This window comes from Balaenoptera musculus, chromosome 1 (genome assembly GCF_009873245.2).
Source record: "Balaenoptera musculus isolate JJ_BM4_2016_0621 chromosome 1, mBalMus1.pri.v3, whole genome shotgun sequence".
In the NCBI taxonomy this organism is placed as follows: Eukaryota; Metazoa; Chordata; class Mammalia; order Artiodactyla; family Balaenopteridae; genus Balaenoptera; species Balaenoptera musculus.
The window spans coordinates 184,606,428-184,628,687 of NC_045785.1; the positions used below are offsets into that span (position 1 = coordinate 184,606,428).

The 22,260-nt window shown below is 60.5% G+C and overlaps 1 protein-coding gene across 12 annotated transcripts in view; it reads left to right on the forward strand.

Annotated features, from left to right (window-relative positions):
- PPP1R12B (protein phosphatase 1 regulatory subunit 12B) overlaps window positions 1-19,564 on the forward strand; it is a 209,383-nt gene extending 189,819 nt beyond the window's left edge. For 9 of the 12 annotated variants that reach the window (XM_036864294.1, XM_036864258.1, XM_036864296.1 and 6 more), the window contains 6 exons: window positions 1,195-1,324; window positions 2,218-2,322; window positions 5,486-5,539; window positions 6,177-6,227; window positions 10,207-10,367; window positions 14,132-14,215. In XM_036864294.1, the coding sequence (XP_036720189.1) occupies window positions 1,195-1,324; window positions 2,218-2,322; window positions 5,486-5,539; window positions 6,177-6,227; window positions 10,207-10,341 (475 nt within the window). In that variant the 3' untranslated portion in view covers window positions 10,342-10,367; window positions 14,132-14,215. Of the gene's footprint in view, window positions 1-1,194; window positions 1,325-2,217; window positions 2,323-5,485; window positions 5,540-6,176; window positions 6,228-10,206; window positions 10,368-14,131 lie in introns of all 12 variants that reach the window. The other 3 variants (XM_036864265.1, XM_036864272.1, XM_036864286.1) reach the window with 3 other exon arrangements.
- The last annotated feature ends 2,696 nt before the right edge of the window (window positions 19,565-22,260 follow it).

The window sequence follows — 22,260 nt, forward strand, 5'->3', positions numbered from 1 at the left end:
GTGAGCGGGGGCCACTCTTCATCGCGGTGCGCGGGCCTCTCACCATCGCAGCCTCTCTTGTTGCGGAGCACAGGCTCCAGACGCGCAGGCTCAGTAATTGTGGCTCACGGGCCCAGCTGCTCCGCGGCATGTGGGATCTTCCCAGACCAGGGCACGAACCCGTGTCCCCTGCATTGGCAGGCAGACTCTCAACCACTGCGCCACCAGGGAAGCCCTACAAAAGACTTTTTAACTATAAGAAGGAGAAGAATGTAGTAGAAAATGTTGTAGGACTGAGCATCTCTGTGAGGAAAAGGCAGCCCTTGGTGTCATCAGCAGCTTTGCCCCCCACCCCTGCTCTGCCTCTTCTGGTACCTAGTCCACCCACCCCCACCCCCACCCCCGCGTGGCTCCCGCCGGACAGGAACGCGGGCGGAAGCTCCACAGCCGGGACTCTTCACACCGCCCCGGTTCAGGGGTAGAGCCCTGGAGGACTGGTCTGCACGTGGCCCTTCCGTGGGCCGCCTTTTAGCTTGGAAAGAGCAAAGTCCCAGGAAAATAGGAACCAGTGTGAAGGATCAGGGTGAGAGTCGTCCGTCCACTTAAGCAGGAGGTCAGCTGAGAGGCCCTTCCACTCATGGACCAGTCAGTACTGGAACGAAGCCACCGTCCGCCCCAAAAGTGCAGTTGCTACGAGACATGAAGTCCTGTCACAGGTGTGGCGTCCAGAGGAGAGGGTGGAACGCGAGCTGTCCCGGCACCGGGAGGCGCCTCCCGACACCTCTGGGGGTCCAGCCGGCCTGCTGAGCCCCGGTTGCCATCCTCACCCACCCCTGCTTGCAGCTCCAGGCCCGTGTGTTTCTGGCTCGTTGGCACTTCATTGGAATCATTTTCTAAGAGCCACTGAGATCCCAGAAACTTCTGCGTTTAAAAGCACGCTCTTGAGGGAAGCTGTTCGGCCCTAAGCTAATTTGAGAAGCTCTGCGATTGCCGTCGGCACACAGCCACACCACCGACCTCCCGAGTCAGCTCCGTCCTGGGTGGGTGCTGGCCTCCTTCCCCGAGCAGTGCCCTCGGCAGGCGGGGAGGCCGGGGCCTGTTCTGGCCAGAGCCCTCAAGCGCATCTTAGGAGAGGTGCCCACTGCCCTTAAGCATCACCTCCCGCCACCTTTTCGTTCTCGGAAGCCACTTGTACCTTTCCTGTGTCTCCCGCAGGTTGGAACTGGGAGGCAGTGACGCCAGCAGCGAGCGGGCCTCGGCCAGAGCCCGCCGGGAGGCCCGCGAGGCCCGCCTGGCCACCCTGAGCAGCCGCGCGGGGGAGGACAGCAGCAGGGACTACAGAAAGGTGGGGGCTCCCGGGTCCCCCCCACTCGACCCTCCCGCCTCTTCCTTGCTGAGAGGCGGGAGGGGAGGTGCTCCAGCGACAGATGCTAACGGCCAGCACGTTTACCCCTCTCAACCAGCTAAATGAAGACCCCTTCACGTATTGCTTTCAGTGCAGTAAAAATGCACCTAAATCAGATATTTAGAGGTGTAGGGAAAATTTACGGGTTAAGAATTGCAGAAAGGGAAATAAGAGTAATGCTGGTTGCCTGGGCCCAGAGAATCACTTGATGGACTCTGATATTTTTAACAAACACGTGCTTTTAATGAGGTCCTGTGAACATCAACCAGATACTTCTTGGCAATGGTAAATAATAACAGTCTGGTTTTGGGGGGTTTCCGTCATTTTACGGTTCGTTTCCTTTGGTTCTTGGGGGAGAGAACCCAGCTCCAGGGGCCGGCTCAAAAACCTTCCCTTTCAAGTGCTTGAGATGCCAGGAAAAAACTTTTTTTGTTAAGAAAATGTTTGTTTGGTTGAACAGAACTTGGCTAAAACGGATACACAGGAGGGCGGCTCCAAAAGGAAGCCTCTTTTGTGTGGGAACCGCGTCTTTAAGCCACGTGACTGCCCTCCCTGCTGGAGGTAGTGGACGGACTTCCCCGCCCCACCCCTACCTCCTGGGGGTCGACACCCCCACCCCTACCTCCTGGGGGTCGACACCCCCACCCCTACCTCCTGGGGGTCGACACCGTTGACAGTGGAGCATCATTCTTCGTGTTCAGCACCGAGGACCTCACGGTTCCAGCAGCAGGAGAGCCAGAGCCCTTGGCTGAATATCCTGTGTCCCTGGGCCCTTCTGTCTTCCTGCTCCGCCCACAGGGTGGGGACCTGACTCCCTCTTCTCCCTCCCCCAGCTCTACGAGAGCGCCCTGACCGAAAACCAGAAACTGAAGACAAAACTTCGGGAGGCCCAGCTCGAGCTGGCAGACGTGAAATCCAAGCTTGAGAAGATGGCCCAGGTGAGGAGGGGGAGGGGGGAGGGGGGCGAGGTAGTCCGGTCAGCCCTCCTCAGAGGTTTCGTTTGGGTGGGGTTCAAACCACATTGAACTTAAAATTGGAAATGGATGGTCCAGTGGACCATTCCTGGCGCCCGAGTGCTGGTAATTACTCTTACGGGTTATCTGCTCATTTCTTAGCGGAGAGTGTGGGCCAGCGTCAGGGCTTGGTCTTGGGCAGTGTGTGCCTCCTGCCTTGTCGGTCGTGGTTTGGTCACAGCAAACCCAGGATGAAGGTGTCGTTGGGACGTTGGGCTCTGTCCTGCAGCACCTGTGACAGAACAAGGAGCCAGATAAAGCTCTTCCTCTCGCTGCCAGGCCTGGTTTAATTAGTGACACATAGCGGGTGGTGCACGCATCACCAGGGAGATAGACCCTCACTGAAGGCTGGCGCGAGCCCTGTCTTGGGTTATTGCTGGGTCAGCAGGAAGCCGCCTGGAGGCCTGGGGATGAGAATTTGGACTGTTACTGGGAAGCTCAGATGAAGACCAGAGCTGGCTGTCGATTCTGCCCCAGGGTGGGATCCAAAGGCAGAGACGAAAACGCTGGGATCGACGACAGTGAGCATGTGGGGCTCGGGGCAGTGCCCTCCCAACACCCCCGGGCAGGCAGGGGTGCTGGCGCTCGAGGGGCCGTGCTTTCCTGAAGGGCTCGGCCAGCGCAGAGCGGGCCTGTCCTGGGAGCTGCCCGTCATTGTCATCGTGGAAGGGCCCCGCGTGGTTGCGGCGGCCGGGGCCAACTTCGTCCCGGCAGGGGCTGGCTGTGCTGGTCTCGGCGGGGGGCATCCTGCAAGCAGCCACGGCCCCGCCCACCCCCGCTCCCTCCTCTGCAGAAGCCCCAACAGTGCATCCTTTCAGCTTTGGGGTCTCGGCTTTGGAGTCGTGAGCCAGGGACACTGATTGCACAGAGGGCGTTGAAAATAAACTCAGCCTTTTAGTCGCTGGGGAAGAGCATTGACTTTCTAGCCAACTGCTCTGCTGGGTGTGTTGGAATATACTGAGTTTTGCCGAATACAAGTTACTGAAATTTAGAAGAAACGGTGGTGCTACAAACCAAGCCTCTGCTCTTTACCAATATTGGACTGTTGGCAGGACAGTGGAGGGGAGGCCTGTCGACCCCACACATCCGTGTGCAAACAGGTACCACGTGCACACACGGCGTGTTCCCATGAGAGGTCCAACCCTAACTCTGAGGGGTTAGGGTTAAAACAGAGCAAAACAAAATTAGTTCTTTGTCGAAGTGAACTAGTTAAGTTCTCTTTGTGTAGGTGAACCAAGTAGTGAAATCGGCACAGCTTCTACGCTGCTCAGGCTTAGGGAAGAGAGGCTTGTGGTGCAGACAGGCCGCGGCTGTGACCTTCAGAGCAGACGGTGAGAGCCCAGGACAGGAGCCAGAAATCCCAATTTACTGCCAGTTCTGGCTAGTTCTTAATTTTTTGAAAAACCTCCTCGGTAAGACCAGCGTAATTTCTGTACTTATTAAATGTTTCTGTGCCTGGTACTAGGCATAAAAATAGTCACTCTGTCGTCATTAACTGTCTATTGATTGTAAGAAATTCTGCCCAAAAGGGACTCAGGGGTCATTTCCCTGCCCTGTTTAAGAGTCATTCCCTAAAGCTGTTTTCTACTTTGTAGCTGTGGCGGCTAAATGTTTTTAGCCCCTCTGCAAAAATTATCTTAAAAGTAGACGATGATCCAGAATAAAGTTCTAATCTTATCTGGAAGCCCAGTGTATAAAACAGTAAAAGTTCTGTTCAAAGCAGGGCAGGTCCCATGAATGGACCCCTGAAAGGCTCTGGCAGCCCGTCCTCCTTGAAAATCACAGCCTCAGTCCCCAAAACAGAAGGAGCAGAGTGGGAAGGGGTCGCTCAGAAGAGCGCCTGGCGCTCAGGCTTTTACAGGAGAAAAGGTACTTTCATTTCCTCTGGGCCTGAGATTCCAGAAAGAGGGGAGGGGCGGTGAGGTGGGAGAAGATGGTTGGCCTTGAAGTGTGTGTGTGTGTGTGTGTGTGTGTGTGTGTTTATATGTGTGTATTGTGTGGTCTGTGTGTATGTGGTGTATGTGTATATGTATTGTGAGGGGTGTGTATGGATGTGGGTGTGGGTGTATATATATATAGTGTGTGTGTGGTGTGTGTGTATGTGGTGAATGTATATGTGTATAAATATGTATTGTATGTGTGTGGTGTGTATATAATTAGTATGTATATGTGGTGGGTGTATTTGTGTTTGTATGTGTTGTGTGTGTGTTGATGTATTGTGTGTTGTGTGTGTGGTGTGTATATGTATTGTGTCTGTGTGTGTATATGTTGTGTGTGAAGGGTGTGTGTGTGGTGTGTATATGTATTGTGTGTGTATGTGTTGTGTATGTATATGTTTTGTGTGTGTGTGGTGTGTATATGTATTGTGTGTGTGTGTATATATTATGTGTGTATGTGTGGTGTGTATGTGTGTGTGTTGTGTATATGTATTGTGGGTGTATGTGTTGTGTGTATATATATTATGTGTGTATGTGTGGTGTGTACGTGTGTATGTGTGGTGTGTGTGTGTGGTGTGTATATGTGTGTGGTGTGTATATGTGTGTGTGGTGTGTATATGTATTTGTGTGTGTGGTGTGATATATATTATGTGTGTATGTGTGGTGTGTATATGTGTGTGTGTGTGTGTGTATATGTATTGTGTGTGTATGTGTTGTGTATATATATGTTTTGTGTGTGTGTGGTGTATATGTATTGTGTCTGTGTGTGTGTATATGTTGTGTGTGAAGGGGGTGTGTGTGGTGTGTGTATATGTATTGTGCGTGTATGTGTTGTGTGTATATATATTATGTGTGTATGTGTGGTGTGTATATGTGTGTGTGTGGTGTGTATATATGTTGTGTGTGTATGTGGGGGGTGGTGTGTCTGGTAACGCCTTTGCACTTGTGACCATGTTACACTTCTGGGAGCACTGCTGCCACCTCCATGCCCGGCGGGGATTCTGTGAACTCGGAAGGGCGGCGACTTCGTCTCTGTGACATCAGGACCCGTGGGTTGGGCCACATGTCTGGGCGTCCGGTGGGGCTGGACTAGACGGGCTCTCTGGCCCTGAGACGCTCCAGTAACAATGTGTTCCTTCCGTTTGCACCAGCAGAAACAAGACAAGACGGCCGACCGGTCGTCGGTGCTGGAGATGGAGAAGCGGGTGCGTGTGCGTGGGGGGGAGGACACCGTCAGAAGGAGGCGGGAGCCTGCACGTCCCATCCCAGGGGGCGCCTCGTTCTCTCTGTCTGACTGGATAGCAGTTTGGTCGCTGGTGCTTCGGCCTCCTCAGAGCTCGGGGCGGGAGGGTCCTCGGGGTCGTCCGCATCGCCCTGGGAAAGCGGAACCGCACAGGCTCACCTGCCATGGCGTGTAGCCCAGGCCTCTGGACCCTTCCTGTCCCTTTGGACAGAAGGGGAGCTTCAGCAGGACCCTCTGCCCCAGGTTGAGGTCTTAGGACTCCAACCCTAAGAGCAGACAGTCTGCTGGCTCTGACCGAGGTGGGGCGGCTCTGGGTCAGCTGCTGACCCCTCCTGACCACACTCAGAGTATCTTTCTGGGGGCTGACATTCTCGGGTTGGGAAAACTCAGATTTATTGATGAACCCTAGCTTTGACTCGACCCTGGGCGTATAATGGGTTCCCATCTCCCCTGATGGTGTTTAATTTGGAAAGCAGCTGAGTTTTAAGTTTTATTCCCATGGCTCTGGGGTCCGGATAAGTCGGGGGTGGGGTGGGAGGCAGGGTTTTGACTGCTTTCCAGCTCTGTCCGACGTTCAGCAGTTTCGTTGTGTTGAACAGGAGAGGCGAGCCTTGGAGCGGAAGATGTCGGAGATGGAGGAGGAGATGAAGGTATGGAGAAGCGCGCCTGCCGTGCGCATGCACCCAGGCCTGCGGGGCGGGTCACGGGCAGCTCGTGAGGGATGCGGGCATGGAGAGGACGAGGTGAGCCTGTGCGCGGCCCCTAGCCTGGCTCTCGGCTCACCCGGCGCCCCTGGGGCCCCTCACAGCCTCTCTGGGGACAGACATGGCCTTCGGTGTAAGGGGATGTCGTCCAGCAGGCTGGAGGCAGACCTGAGCGGAACGCGTAAGGTTTCCTCAGCAGCAGCTTCACCCCGAGGGAGGGACGGCTGACGCCGGGTTCCCAGCTCCTGGCCCCAGGGGAGAGCCTGGGAAGTGCGAGCCGGGAAGGCACGCAGGTGGAGCCACTCCTCCGTGGAGGGCAGGCTGATTCTCCTGTTGGTCTCCTGCCCCGCCCTTGCCCCTGGAATATTCAGCCACATCTCCCTCCCCGGGACCTGTGGCCACCACGCCCTCCATCAGCCCTCAGTGGACGGTCACCATCCGGGCAGCGAGTCCTGGGAGCCGCACTCGCGCTGCCCAGGGGAGGGGGAGAGGGAAGGAGCCGTGGGAGTGCATGGGACCTGGGCCTTGGGGCTGCAGCGCGTGGGGCCGCGCCACGGTGGCTGGGTGCCGCTTGGCTGCTTTCCTCTGTTGGCGGATCTTTGCCCGTGAAACACGTGCCTCTGGCTCCCGGGAGTGTGAGCAGAGCCCTCAGGCCAGGAGCTCTCCGGGAGAGACGTTTATTGCTCCCATGGCCTGAGAAGGTTGGTTCTTTACTGAAAAAAGTTGCTCAGGGCTCAACAAGGTCAAATGCCCGGAATCCTGTTGGTCTACGTGGCTGCTGCACGAGGGAGGGGCAAGCCCTGTGCGCGCTCCACGCGCTCCATCCCGGACGCGCCGGGACGCCCGCACGCAGTGCCAGGCCGTGCCGCCTGCGTCTCGAGAACAGCCAGGAGCAAAAATAGCTGGTGGTTGCTTCTCCAGCTGCTGGTTTCTCCAGACCCACCTCACCTGCCGCTCAGAGCACGTTCGCAGGCTGAACAGGTCTGAATGGCAGGTCCACGGCTCACGGTCGTGCAGGGGCTCCTCCATTTTTGCAGCCCTTGCGTTATACTATCTGTTGGCAGCTAACAGGATGCTCATTAAGAAATGGCCCAGACGCTGATCAGGAGCGTAGATAAGGCCCGAGCTGTTGCCTTGTAGGGTCCTTGAGGGCCCAGGCCGCCTCGTACCCTCCAGCCGGGAGGCGCTTTCTTTCTCATCCATTCAGCCCCACACGAGGGCCGGATCGAGGGCCGGATCGCAAGCCGAAGGAGAGCAGCTGGGTTCCCCCCCACCCCCGATTTCCGCTCTGAGTACAGACGTGCCAGGCACCCTTGGGGCCATGGGCTGGGGCAGGTGCGTCTTTCTCTCTGTCTCATCAGCCTCTCGGGCTGAGATTTCATGAACGAGGTCGTGAGTCCTTTTCTTTCCTCGATGGAGATCAGGTACACGGAAGCTCGTGCCCCACTCAGCCCTGGGTCGTGTGCCGGCCCACCTCAAATTCAGGCGGAGCCTGGCCATGACCATCTAGGCCCCAGACCAGTAGGTATACTGATTGAAAGCCAATCTTCTTTCAGTTAAAAGATTTCTTCATGAGTCAGCTGCCCTTGCTCTGCAGTGCCAGTCGCAGACCCCTGGGGGAGAAGCTCCTGCCGGCTCAGCCCTGAGCACGTTCGCTCAGCTTGCAGCCCGGCCAAGTGAGCAGACAGCCCCGCTCCACCCAGGGACTGGGGGGGACGTGCCAGCCGCCCGCCAGCCGACCTTAGGGTGTTTGCACCTGGACCCTCTTTGGGGACAGAGACTTCAGACGTACAGACGCAAGCATCGTCAAATCGGTGTGCTGGCCTGCAGGGGGTTCAGGGGATGCTTGGTCAGCTTTCAGGCTCTTCACGCAGACGGCGGTCTGTGGGGACGTGCGTGTATGCTCGGTCACACCCGGGGCCCAGTTGAGCTGAGGGCGAGTGGACCCTGTTCAGTTTATACAGATGCTCAGATCCTCCGGGCGTGGTCCGCAGGGAGCAGGGGTGACCTCCAGTGAACCCTGAGGAGTCCGGGGGAGCTCAGGGACAGAAAGGGACTCAGGCCTGTTCCCCGGCTCCGGGAACCGTGAGATGGGCTCACCCGCGGGGTGTGGGGCTCCGTGGTGGCGACGCAGGCCGCGCCTTTCTGGCCTTTACTTGGGAAGGTAGGCGTTTACGGACTCTCCGCAGGAGAAGCGCACGCGGCTGGGCTGGAGCGGGGTTGCGCGCCAGCCTCTCCCGGGGTGCAGGTCAGCACGCCTGCGTCAGCCGGAGAGCTTTCCCATGGCGGCCTCCTCCCACGCCTCCTCCCCTTCCCCCAGGCCCTCGCATGGGAGGAGCCTGGCAGCCAATCCCCCATGAGACTGCTCTTGGATTCTTCGTTTTCCCTGCCCTGGCAGCCTCCCCGGCCACCCTGCTCTGTGCCCTCCCACCGCCTCCCCACCACGCCTTGTTCTCAGCCTCGTGCCTACGGCAGCTTCCTGCCTTTATGGCCACGCTCTTCCCCCTCAACCTGCCTGTGCTCACAGGTTCACAGGAATCGTCCTCATAGTTTATCGTTATCCCCCAGGAGGCAAGGACCGCTTCATGTAAGGACCATGACTGCATTCAAAGCTTTGGTCCAGCGTCAACCCCGAAGAAGGGTGAGAGCCAGGGACTCTCCGTTGGTTCTTAAATTGGGTCCCGCAGGCTGCACCGGGACCCCCTCTGTCCTCTCCCAGCCGCTCCAGGCTGCTCAGAACTGTGTGGCTGACCTCCTTTTCCCAAGGTGGCGATTCTCCCTCTGTGGGGAGAGAGAGGCAGCCGTTTGTCTCTGCTTGTTTTTCCTTTTCACTGTTTTCATCTTCATGCTGCCTTGCATTTTCTTGCTTCTTTCACTCCCAAACAGCTATACCTCCTCCCGTCTTTCATTTCTGTCCTTCTGTCCACGTGGGCAGGAGAGACTTCCTCTGGTGCCCGGCGACCTGTCTGTAGTCACCGCAGCCCACAGGATTGTCATCTCCGTCTGTGAAGCCCCGTTCGCATGACAAAACCGCGTTCTCTCTCCCAGAGCTGGTGGCCTCAGGGCCAGGGTCAGGGAACTCTTAGGAAGGACTAGTGACAGGAAGCAGGCCTGGATAGGACTCCGTTTATCGCTGGCTTTAGATCCTTCATGGGACACAGGGATCGGGAAGAATGGCTTTGGGCAGGTTGTTCTGTTCCATGTGCAACACAGACACATGCTAACAGCTGGACTGGCAAGGGTATCGGTCACTGGTCCATTTTCGTTGGGCACGACGCCCTCCACCTTTGTGCAGAGCTGTGATTCCACGGCGGAGGCTGTCTGTGGCAGCTTTAGGTAGCTCCCAGCCTCTTTGTGACCCGGGCAGAGACAGTATAGTCTGCCATGGGTTCCCTGGTGCATACCCTCCCGGAGCAGGTGGGGGCAGGCGGGCAGTTCTTGATCCTGGAACAGGCGTCCGGGCAGCAGAGGAGGCCTGGTGATGATGCTTCCAGGAAAGGTAGAGGGCCTTCTGTAGGTGCGCCTCCCACAGAAAACACTTCAGCAGCAGGCCCTCTCTTCTTTGCCTCGTTCCATTTTTTAAAATGAAAAATAAATGAGGTAATAGAAAGACGCAGAAAGAAAACAAGTGGGAGTAGGGGGCCAAGTGTGGGGGGAGGAGGAGAGGAGGGGAGAGCAGGGCAGCAGCTGGACTTGGGAGAAGCTCCGGGCGCCCTGGGCCGGCCCCGCCTCCGCACAGCCAGACCTCGGCCCCGCCCCCCGCCCCCGCCCCCCCCACCATTCCTCTGGCCTCTCTCCTTTCCTTTCTTGCATGCGAACTAAAAACAGAAACAAAACGTCAACGTGATTTCCTTGTCCCACTTTTCTCTCCTCTGGTCCGTCTTGTCTCTGCCTGCCTGTCTGTCCCTCGTGTCTCACTCTGCAGAACCTCCACCAGCTAAAACAGATTCAGACCTTGAAGCAGATGAACGGGCAGCTGCAGGCTGAGAACAGGGCCCTGACCCGGGTTGTGGCCAGGCTCTCGGAGACCATCGAGGGCTCGGACCCCCAGGGGCTCTAGTCCTGCCCCCCCCTCCTCCACTCCAGGCACGTTCCCTCTTGTTGTTGGTCCCGGGCTCTGCGCTCGCCCACCAGAGCCTGCACGCAGGTTCCTGTGAAGGGTGGTGGTCTGCAGACGCGGCATGGGCCGTGACGACCCAGGGCCGGGGCCTGGCCTGGGCGGCCGTCGGTGTGGTGAGACTCTTCCCCTTGAGACGGAGCGCGGGTCACTCAGCCAGACGGGTCCACGCCTACCTGTGTGTGGGCACGCACACGTTTCTGGGGGGAGGTCAGGGTCTCGGTCAACAGCAATCCACGTGCAACCTGGTCCCTGGAGCAGTCGGGCTGCGCCTGGGGTGACGGTGACCAAGGGCAGGGGCCACACGTTCCAGACACCTGGGGGCTTGAGCACATTGGTGCCAGGCACCCCTCAGAGGCAAAGGCCTGGGTGTCTGTTCAGAGCTCCCCTGCTGGTTCTGTTGCGCAGCTGGGCTGAGAACCGCGGCCCCAGGGCCTGACCAGAACCAGCGCTGGGGGGGCACTGACCCAGCCCCGCTCCGCCCACCCCCTGCTGGGTCTTTGCATCCTTCTCCCTTCTTGGCGGGTGTTACCCTCCTCCCTGTCACGGATCTGGGCCTGGGGATGTGCCCTCCCACGGCCAAACCCCCAGCCCCACTGCCAGCGGGGGGCTTGCAGAGGAGGCGGCAGGTGAGCGGGGGCTCGTCTTCACCTGAGAACCAGGAAATGCATCTTCTGAACTTGGCGCCTCTCCCTGGTTGTGGGTCTGAAAACAGGCTTGCAGATGGCTCACTTTCCCACCGTGGCAGCGTGCGGGGTCCTCACTGCTGAGCGGTTTCACTCTCTGAAATGAGATTTTAATTTCCAGCAACAATCGGATGAGTCCTGACCCAGGCCTGTTCTTTCTGCCTGTTTGCTGTGTCTTCGGGGTCAGTAGCTGGCAGCTAGTATCCACTAGATCTGAAGCACCCGAATTACTGTCGGGCGGAGCTGATACCCTGCTGGAGACGCTGGGACACAGAAGCTTGAGAGGAGGTGACCCGCGGCCCCGAGCAGCCTGCCGGCCCTCCTCGTGAAGGCGCATCAGGGCCAAGCGCCACGCCAGGAGATGAGCCAGCTTTGACCTGGGGCGAACGGGGGGCCCCCAGAAGGTGGCCCAGTCTTCTCGGTTTCCCTCCTGCTGCGGGCGAGCATGGGGTCAGGAGGGGCTGGTGACCCTGGAGATGGCTGTCGCCTGTGAAGGCCTGTACTGAGCACTGTACTCGCTCTTTCTCATTTATTCCCCGTAACAGTCCCTTTTCTTACGGAAAAAACCGAGTCACAGAAGAAGTAACTTGCCCGAGGTCACTCGGAGGGTACGGGGCGGGCAGACCAAGGACGTCAGGCTCCGGGCCAGCTGCGCACCCACCGCCTGGCGGCCCTGGCGTCGGGGGACGGGGCAGCCCGCGGCCCCTCAGTGCCGACTCCCCAGCAGGGCCACGCAGAGAGGCCCGCCCGGGTCACGGGGAAACCAACAAGACGCGTGGGGATTCCGTGGGGTCAGGTTCCAGCCTCCACGAGCGCCGTCTTCCTGGAGCCGGGCCGTTGTGTGCACATCGCCGTGTCTGCGGGCCCTTGAGAGGCGGGCGTCGCTCAGAGACCACGCGGCTTCAGACCCGGGCCTTCGCCACCCAGCCCTTTCCGGAAGGAGCCTGCCGTCCCCGCCGACGGGCGCTCGGGAGGGCCGGCCTGCCCCCGGTTTGGGGGTCTCGCGGGGCCGCTGCAGCGTCGGGACACCCCGCCCGCACGCGCCTCACCCAGGGTTGGAAGAGGTGACGCTGGAGAAGAGGCGCTTTGTTTTATTTGTCTTTCACGTCAAACTGAGGCAGACCGGGCACTTAGAAACGAGGAAGCCGTGCAAGCTCCCCGTGCGCGGCGCTTCCACGGGCGTCCTGCGTAGTCGTCCCGTGCCTCACGTGTGGCTCCAAGAAGCCCCTCTGCTTCCTCCTCTCCCTCCTGAGCCCGGCTTCCCCATGGTTCCTCCGCGCCCCTCTCTTCCTTCCTGACGCTCCCTGGAGCTGGCCGCAGGAGCTCGGGCAGCTGGGAAAGTGCCTTGGCCAAGTTTTTCCCAAAGAATTGAGTCTCCATGTGGAGAGAAGTCTCCAAGGCTCGAGGACGCGTTTGTACGTGTTTTTAAAGGGGAGTGGTTCAGATCCGACCTGACGAGCTGCCAGGGGTGACACACGGCCTGTCCCCACGTAGAGCTTCTCCCCACCCGGGGCTCCCGTCGTGGGAACACGGCCTGAGAGCCTCGCTGGCGCCCAGGCTGCCGGCCCCCGGGGTGCCCTGGGAGGGCACATGGCAGGGGAAGCGGAGGGAGGCCACGCCGGCGGGCTGCTGCGGTCCTCTTGGCTTGAGTGTCTGGGCGATTGAGGCCAAGGGGTGGAGGCAGAAGAGGGAGGCCAGCCAGGCTCCGACGGTGTCAGGTCGCAGGTCAGAGGACAGGCCTGCTCTGGTATTTCCTGGATTAACGCCCTCTAACACTGCATGCGGTCCCAGCTGTGGCCCCCATGGAGCCCCTGCTTTGTGAGGGACGAGGGCGGGGATGGGCTTCTTTCGATACAAAATGGAAAGCCAGAGAGGAGAGCGGTGTGCCTCAAGCAGCACAGCTCACGGATGACGAGTTCCGGCTTCTGGACCCGCGACCGCGTCTGCAGGGAAGTGAGCTCTGGAGTCAGCGTCTGCCTCCCGTGAGGGCAGCGCCGTGCGGCAGTGGTGCTGCTGGCCTCGGGCCCTCGTCTGTGGACCTGAGGGTGCTGCGTCACAGACCCTGCGGCCGCCCTGACGCTCCGAATGCTCTCCGTTCCCTCGATACCAGTGCCTCGCGTGTCTGTGGTCCGTGCCCACGAGGCTAAGTCTCCCTCTGCAGCTTAACCTGCGTCTTCCATAAGAGGCTGAGGGAGCAGTTCCGTTCTTCATGGGGATCTGACTGACCCCTGAGTGCTAACAGCAGAGCCAGCACTGGAATTAGCCCTGGGAACGCGGGGGGCCTGGAGGTTTGAATGACCAACCCGAGGACACTCGCCCCGGACAGATGTGGGTGTGGATTTTTGTCGCCTTCACGGTGAAGAAGTGCTTCCCCTCTGACCTGACTCTCCTGCCGCCGGCAAGGCTCACACACCAGCCATGCCCTCGTTGGGACCCGTCGGGGCTGTCAGACGCCCCGCACTTGCCCAGCCTGGGCTCGGGGCCGCTGCTCCCTCGCTGCACGAGTTGTGCGACACAGTGTGATGGTCCGGGGAGGCCAGGCTGGGAGAACAGACGTCTCCACCCCCACCTCCCACAGCAGAGCCCCAGCCCCCTTTGGGCACTCACGGGCTCCTGGGGGTTGGGGGTTGACTGTGGACATGTGCTGCGGCCAACGGGGACCTCAGTGGGTTGCGTCACACGGCACCAGAAGCAAGACCCTAAGTTGTCTTGGGGGTGTGACGGGGAAGTCGAGCTGTGCCCCCCACCACGCGTTCCCGCCTTCCTTCCCTTCACCCCATCACCTTTTCTGACCCACCCCTGTGTCCCCAGCACACATGGCGCTGCCCTGGTTTCTCTGGACCAGAGGTGAGTTCCAGGGAGGAAACCCTGGAACAGTTACTCGTTCAGGAGAAGGAGAGGGTGGCGCACGGGGAAGGGGCTGTTCCTGCCGTGTGCGCGGAGGGGCTGTGGCCCCGAGCGGTACCGTCACCAGCCCGTGAGCAGGAAGATGGGCGTTTGGTCGCCGTCACCGCCCGGACTGACTCGCCTTTCCCTTCCGCCCGCAGGTCCTGACGGAACTGAAATCCGACAACCAGAGGCTGAAGGACGAGAACGGCGCCCTCATCAGGGTCATCAGCAAGCTGTCCAAGTAGACCAGGCGCTGGCTACCCGGGAAGGCGCCGGGCCCCGCCTCTCCCCCGCCGGCGCCCGCCAGCCAAGAGGAGCCAGAAGGACCTTTCTCTGGCCGTCGTCCAGTTGCCGCCTCTGCACCCTCAGTGTCCCCTCCTCCGGCCCCTGCCCCTGGGTTTCAGACAGTTCTCATCGAAGCACGACTGCGATCCCTCAACCGACAGAGCCGCCTGGTGGAGGTCTCGGGGTCACCAGGCCAGCCGTGGACCTGGCTGCCGGGCCGCTGGTCCACGTAGCGCTTGGTCCAGGCCCCAGCCCTGCTGCCACCGCCATGCGCTGTGGCGTGGGACACACAAGGGGAGGCCTCTGGAGCTGCCGCCACTAGATCCAAGTTGACAGTGACTCCACGTCGGGGTGCCTGCTTGTCCTCGCCTCTCAGGAACTGACTTTTCTCTAACTCCCGCCGGTGGTGGTGGAATTTTTTCTACCAGCAACCCAGTGGCACCCTGACTGGTCTTAACGCCCGTTCCCTCCGTGTCTGGCCCTCTCCCCAGGGCTCGGGTGACCTGGCTTGCCCTTTCCCTGTCTGCCCTTTTACTTTCCTTCCTCCATCCACCCCGCGGCACGTGCCCTGGGGGGTAGGCGCTGGGACAGAGCACCGACCCCAGCAGTGTGCCCGGGCAGCGGTACCGCCAGCCTCTCCCTGGCCAAGCTGGGCCGGGCTCAGCTCCCCCTCGTCCTCCCCACGCAGCGTTTCTCTACTAGAACCCCCGCCTGCCCCACCTCCCTTTGACCTCGTCTCCTCTCCTGAAGAGAAGTGGCGCTGCTCTGAGGAGGCGTGGGGGGCGTCTGAGGCCCCCACCCCTCATGCCTTGTGCTGTGAGCGTGGTGGGCTTGATGGCGTCGGGGGCGTGTTCAGGGGAGAGACGATGGTTTGCTCAGAAGCCAGCAGGAGGAATGAGTCTGGACTCGGAGTGGCGAGACCCGGTGGCCAAGGCTGTGTCCCAGGGACCCCACCCCGCGGTCAGGGAGCTTCTGGCGGCTGTGCCTTGATCGCTCGAAAGCTGGGCAGCTTGGATGAGAGTTGAGGTCTTCCTGAGGGTCCCCCTGTAACATGACAGCCCTGCCATACCTGCGGTTGGGGACCCCCAAGGTGCTGATGCTCCCCTGGGCCTGGAAGTCAGTCCCCACGTGCCCTGCTTTTCCCACCTGCCCCGTCTTGGCTATCCTTCTCTGGACGAAAACCTGGACAGGTGGCTCCCTTGGTCCAGCACAGAATTAGGTCATGAGTTCTTGATGATGCTCCAGTATTAACACTTAAGTGTTTGCTTTTTGTAGGCGCTTTATCCCTCGGCTGGTTTGAGTGTGCAGGTCACTTTGGGGTTGCCGGAGACATTCAGTGTGTAGCGGTCCGTTCTCAACATACGCTACCTCTGCCTGGTTTCTCTTTCTTTCCAGCCCCTTCCATGGCCCTCAGAAATGTCACACGCTCTTTAACCCAGAGCCATGATCAAGGTCCCAGTTCAGGATAGGAGATATGTCTCCTGGGACAAAACGCCTTTCTCAGAGTTTGCAAACTCTTCCATGTCCAGCCATTTCCTGCGAGGAGCGACGCCTGGGGGGGGGGTTTGTGTCGTCAGGGCTGAAGGGGGGGGCGGGGGGGATGCTGAGTCAGAGTGAAGTTTCATATCTTCCACTGTAGCGTTTCCTTTGTTCTGGGGGAGGGGACCGGGCACGAGGCCTTGGCCCTGACCCTGACCCTGACTCTCCGGCACACCCGGGGTGCTGGGCCAGGGCTGGCGTTAGCTGCCACCTCTTTCTCAGGAAAAGGGAACTGAATTATTAGGACGTCACCTGGACTCTCTTGCATCAGGCAAAGGGGCCGCAGCACGCCCTTCGCTCCGTCTGTGCCTTTCGGGGGCGCGGGCGGCTCTCGGAACCCGGTCGGGCTGTGTCCCGCACCTCCCTCCAGCCCTTCGGTGTCAGGCCTCTCCACTCAGGAAGCCAGGCTCTGTGGCTGGAGCCTGTGGTGTGGACCATCCTGTGATCTCAGGCGCTCTCTCTTATGCAACTAACTCTGTGAGACAGACTCTGAATCTGGTCTCTTTCCAGGCTGTGCTGGTCCGTGAGGTGATGGCCAGGGGCCTCCTCGCTGCCTCTGGGGTTCCGCCCTGTCACCGTGGTGCCTGGATGGGTGGTCAGCGCTGGGGGGAGGGCCTCGTCGTCCTTGGCCAGCAGTTTTCTGGACAGGCCGCACCTCTGAGAGTGACAACCAGCCTCTGAGAGTCTCAGTCTCTGGCTGAAGCCTCACTGCTTCGCCCCCTTGTGCCTGAGGCCCCAGGCCTGGCCTTGGAAGGGTCTGAAGGAAGGATGAGCCCTGGCCTGTCTCCTCGACCCACTTGCAGGGCGTTAGCTTCTCTGCCTCCCTGCCCTGAGCAAATTGTGTGCATGTTAGCGCCACTCGGGATGAAAGGCGGCTGGAATCCCACTTCTAAGCCTGTGGACCCCACCAAGGTGTGTGTGAACTGCCAGTGTGGAGAGGAGTAGCTCGTTTCCGTCTCCAGGTTTCTGGCCCTGGAGCAGGCCTCTCCCACCCAGACGGACACAGACAGAGGCCGGGGTGGCGGTGGGCGGGGTGGGCGCTGCTCCGGGGTGGGTGCTGCTCCGGGGTGGGCATGAGGCAGCAGGAGCGGCGCAGAGGGGCTTCCCAGATTCCAGGCCACTGTGTGCCTCCAAAGGGAAAACCTCGGGGACTCGGCAGCTGAGCCGGTAGGGAGGGGCCCCTGGTCCCACCCACTGGGTGAGCGTTGGCGTCCCGGCCTCCAGCACCGCCCCTGACTCTGGACGCGGCGGCCAGTGGTCATAGGTGGTCCTGGCCCTGTCGGGGCCCAGTTATAAGTACAGAGCGTGGTCTCCGTTACTGAGTTTTAAGGCAGGTTTCAGCACCTCGGAGGGAGTCTGCTGACCTTGTAGGAAGGCAGCTGTGGCGGCAGAACGAGGCCGCTGAAAGGACCGGGCGTCGGGGCCCGGGGCCAGCGCCTGTCCTGACCAGCCGTGCAGCCGTCTGTGAGAGGGGGCTGGGCCGGTGGTCCTCAGGACCCGTTCTTGGCTTGAGAGTCTGTGATTTGTTGATTCCTAGGGAGACCAGAACATTTCTCACTCAGAGTTTTTGCTCTAACTTCAAAAATTCTTTTCTTCTCATTTAAATTGTTTAAGTGTGTGTCAAGGTGGGAAAGTGAATTCAGTATGGAGGGTAGTGGCCGTCCTTCCTGATGGCCTGGTGAGAATATGCAAACCCGCGGGGGTGGAAACACGGCCTCTGGATGAGTGGTTCTCACGGGAGGGGCCCGGCTCCTGGCGTCCAGACAGCAGACACGCTGTGTTTCTCCCCACCGGCCACTCAGTCTCAGCTCTGCCTTAAGCACCAGAGGGCCTTCCTCGAGGAAACCCCAACCTTTAGTTTTGTGGGGCCATCAGATCCGGACCTGGGCTGTTGCGAGCCGAGGTCCCTCCCCTGAGCAGGACTGCAGGGAGTTTACACCAAAGGCTGCAGGACCGAGCAGCCCCCGGGGAGGAGGGGCAGGGCCAGGGTCTGGGGCCCGCGTCCCTCAGCCTCCAGCCAAGCCGAAGCTTTGCTCAGCCTCCCGGATGGGTATGTAGACTCTATCAAGGATGGCCACGGATCGCTTGTGCTCTGATTAGATTGGGCAGTAGATCAGCTTCATTGCGGCCCCGGGAACCGTCATTGTCACGGCTGCTTGGGAGTGAGGTGGGCTCGGGGGCCGAGAAGAACCAAATAGAGAATCTGGACTGGCTGGTGGTTGCGTAGCAGGCGATGCAGCCCCTCGCGTGAGGGTCGTGGTCGGGCATCGGGTTGAGGAGGGGTCCTGGGAGGCCCTCCTGGGGAAGTACGTCTAGAGACAAGACACTGCTGAGGGTTGCTCTGGTCCTACCTCAGGAGGTTTCGAGCTTTGGGGATCACTCTTGCTTCTAGTCTGTGCGCACACACGTGTTTGCTACATGGAGATTTCAAAATGCAGTCTCATCACCCAGTTTCATCCAAATGTGTTGTTATGTTAACTCATATCTTTTGCTTCCCCCCTCCATTCCCCAGAGGGCTTCTCTCTGAGCTGCTCCAATTAATCTGCTTCTCATTTTGGACTGGGAATCTGCCAGTTACCTTTTCTGTTACTTCTCCAGATTTTCCCCTAATGCTCCCAGTAAACTTTTCCTGGGTGGCCCTTTAAGGTGACCTCAGGATGCTTCTGTCCTTGCAAAATAAACACACCTTTCGTCCTCCCACCTACTCTCATCTTCCTCCACATTAATTTTTTGCTTTTCTCACTTGGAGCTGATGGTGCTTTAGAGGAGAGATTGTCGACGAATCAGCCCCGACCCTTCCGGTTGCAAAGCTGACTGGCTGTGCCACTTGCCCCTCGGAGGTGAGGTTTGGCCCTAGCCTGGGCGGGGCCCATGGGCAGCCTGGCCTCGTCTGCGCAGCTAGAGACTGAGTGAGTCCTCAGGAGGGCAGCGGGCAGTGTCGGTGCGTCTGGGACGGTGGCTCATCTGCTGTTGCCTTGCCAGGAGCAGGTTCAGGGAAGGCAGGGCCCCGGGAGCCTTGTGAAACCTCGATGGTCTCACAGAAGCAGGACTCGGGGTGTGGGCAGGTTCTGGACGTGGGGTGCTAGGCTGGCCTCTGAGCCTGACCTGCGTCTTCTCTCCACAGCGCGCTCTTCTGGGGAGGGGGCCCGGAGGGAAAGACGAGGGGCTCAAGCCAAGACAGCAGGAGGTGGGCCGCAGGGGTGGGGGTCCCCTTGCACCCCTGAAAGGCTGGGGCTGCCGTCAGGCTGGCACCCAGGTGGGGGAGGGCGAGACTGTGTCCCCATGGCCCGCCGTGGGGGACTCTGACTCAGGCCGCAGCGCCGTGGGCCCCCCTCATCCCCCTCCGTTCCCTCTGCCTCGGTCTTGATCAGTCAGTGGAAAGAGCTGTGAGACCCTCCCTGGGGTATCCACACCCCCACTCCAGGGGTAGCGTTTTGTCTCTGATCACCTTACCCCCACCTGACTTCCCCTCCAAGAAAGCACCAGATGGACCGTTTTATAACTTGGCTCCGTTGTAAATACACGTGGTGGGGATGGGGGTTTAGGGAGGGACCCAGATGCGCTTTGTGAGCTGAATGTATTTTTATGCAATTTTGAGTGGCCTTTCAACTCTGAGATGAATGATTTTGTTTTACTGGTTGTTATTATATAGTATTATTAAGTATTCTGTGTTTGAAAGTTTGGGAATAATAATATTCACATCTACATGATGCCTGTAAACACAACAGTATTTATAAATAAGTAAATTAAATTGTGTTTTAACTTTGCGACTGTCTCCACAGTTTAGGAAATGGGGTTTATAGAACCTTACATCTGGGCCAGCCCGTGGTAGTTTCATGTCACCATCCTTGCCACTGGGGGCCGCTGTCCCAGGGACGGCCACAAGGCCCAGGAGGAGCCCGGCGGGGGCTCCCGGCGTCCGGGAATGGGCACTGGTGCTCTCATCCCGGGCGGCTGGGGCCCTGAGAAGGTGGCTTCCTTGGGTTCCCGGGGTCTCTGCCCTCTGCTCTCTGCAGCACTGTCTCTGCAGGGCCACCGTTCGGTTCAGGGGAGCCGGAACCACTCCATGGCTCCAAACTCTAAAGGCAGCTGGCGGGGGTCACTGGAGGTTACGGTGCTCAGCCGCTGGCAGGGGGGCCAGGGTCGGGCCCTCCGTCCGTCCTAGTGCACCCCATCTGGTTTGCTCAGCCCCCGTTCACACCCAGCGGAGGCCCTGTCACCGAGCTGGAGGTCAGGGAGGTGAGGGAGGGAGGCGTCTTCTCCCCTGCGGCCACCCAGCTGCTGTCCTGCGGCCCAAATCGGAGGCAAAGGAGCAGGTCTGTAGCGAGGGCTCCTCTGGGTGCCCGCTGGGCCCGGGCAGTCAGCAGAGACTGGGCATCACCTGGAGGCGGTGAGGCCCGGCCCTTCCCTCCTGAAGCCTCCCCAGCCCTTGCGCTGGGCTGGCCTTGCCCCCGTCTCGATCCCAGCCTGCCAGGCCAGCCGTACGGGCTCTGCCTTCTTGTCCCTGGAGCTTGGCCCTGAGCCGGACGCCCCCCTCCACCTGCTGCAGAGGGGCTGCGGGGGCCTCCCTGAGGAGACGGCCCCCAGGTCGCGGTGAGTACGGGTCACCCTTCCAGGGCTGGGGGTGGTGCTGCCCTACCGTCTCTTTCCAGAAAATCCTGAAGCCCCGTCCTCGGCCTCAGGAGTCACAGACGTCTGAAGGAGTCGGCTGTGGTGAGCTAACCGAGGGCTTGTAGGAACCGTCCCTCCTCCGACCCCACCCCAGGGCCAGACCGTGGCCGCGCCCCGAGCCCGGCTCTGCTGGCGTGGGGGGGCCGAGGGTCTAGTCCACCCCGGCCCCGGGGAGGCCTTGCCCCAGCAGCTGCCCTGAGGGCCCACATGCCCACCGCCCACCCGGACCTGGTCTGGCCTTCTGGCCTCTCCAGCCCCCGAGGGAAGAACCGTGCCCCCAGCCTCACCCCGCGCTGACCCCGGGGGCGGCTCCTGCCCCCAGCCCAGCAGGAACCACCAGAGGCCGCCCCCAGCGTGCTTTCAGCTCATCCCTTTAATAAGGAGACGCTGCTTGTTACAAAAGAGCATGTTGACAAGAGATGAGACAAGAACAGAGCCCACGTGGGGTGGGGGGGGACTGCCAAGCGGGGGCGGGGGCTACACACGGGTCCTTCCTGGGACGACTTAAGGCAGGGGTCCTGGTGGGGCTGCGCGTGCCAGGGGGCCTGGGGCCTGCCCGCCGTGGTCGTGCAGTCTTCAGACCCCAGGGTTTCAGAAGCAGCCGATCCCGTCCTCAGAGGGGAGGCGCCAGGGCAGAACGTCTGGCTTCTCGGAAGGGGTCCTGGGGTCCCGATGGCTGAGGGGGGCCCTGCGCACCCCCGCCTCCACGCCCCCCAGCACAAGGGTTCTGGCTTGTATCGCACAGGGCCCACCTGCCCACCTGCGGCCTCGTCAGCACCCCTGTCAGAGCCCCGCACCTCCCCGTCCTCCCATCAGGGCTGGCCGGAGGGGTCGCTCCCGTGCGTGGTGGTCCTCTGCACCGGGGCCTGCGGCTACTGTCCCTCCTGGTTCAGCGTGATGGCTCGGGACCTGGGGCCCCCCGTCCCCCTTCCACCTCCCGCCCTCCCACGGGACACCTGGCCGGGGCCGGGCTGGGGCGCTGGCGAGGGTCCCTCGTAGCCAGACCCGCCTGGCCACAGGAGAGAGCATGCGGGCGGGGGAGCTTGACCCACTGTGCTCTCCAGCCCCCGGGGTCCCTCCTCGGGGGGACCCTCGGCCCCCCAAGCCCCCAGTGTCACGTGGGCAGGGCTGGTCCACCCAGGCGGCATCGGGGACCTGACCACAGACCCAGCCACCGACAGCTCCTGAGAACCCTCATCGCCTGCAGGGGGTGCCCCCGCTGCCCGTCACCACCCACGTGGAGTCGGACCGCGACACCAGGTGAGCGAGCCGGGCCAGTGGGGACATCTGCTGGGGCCCCACTGGGAGCCCTGGACACCATCCGTCCTCGCAACCTGGGGCTGAGCGCAGAGGGGACGACGGGCGAGCCCTTCACAAGTGTCCTGAGGGGAGCCCGTCAGCGGGGCACGGGAGCTCTGGGAGGATGGCCGCACAGGGGCCCCTGTATGGCTTTTCAGTGAATTCGAACAGTGGGAGGAGGGGGCACACCACACAGGACACAGGGCGCCGAGGGTCAGCTCTGCCCACGGTCCCCTGGTCAGACCAGGGCCGGAGGCCAACTCCCCCCGGCGCATGGCAGGGCGGGGGCCCGGGGGGAAGGGACTCTGCACACACAGTCAAAGGAGCAGCTCAAGTTGTGTAAAACGGGGCTGGGGGCACTCAGCATTGCCGTGCGGTTATTTACACAGAGTTGAGACATGCGTCTTGGCGGGACGAGACTGGGGTCGGGTTCACAGGTGACCACCCTCTCCACGAGGCTCAGATGGCTTCAGAAGGTTCTTGTTTTGTTGTC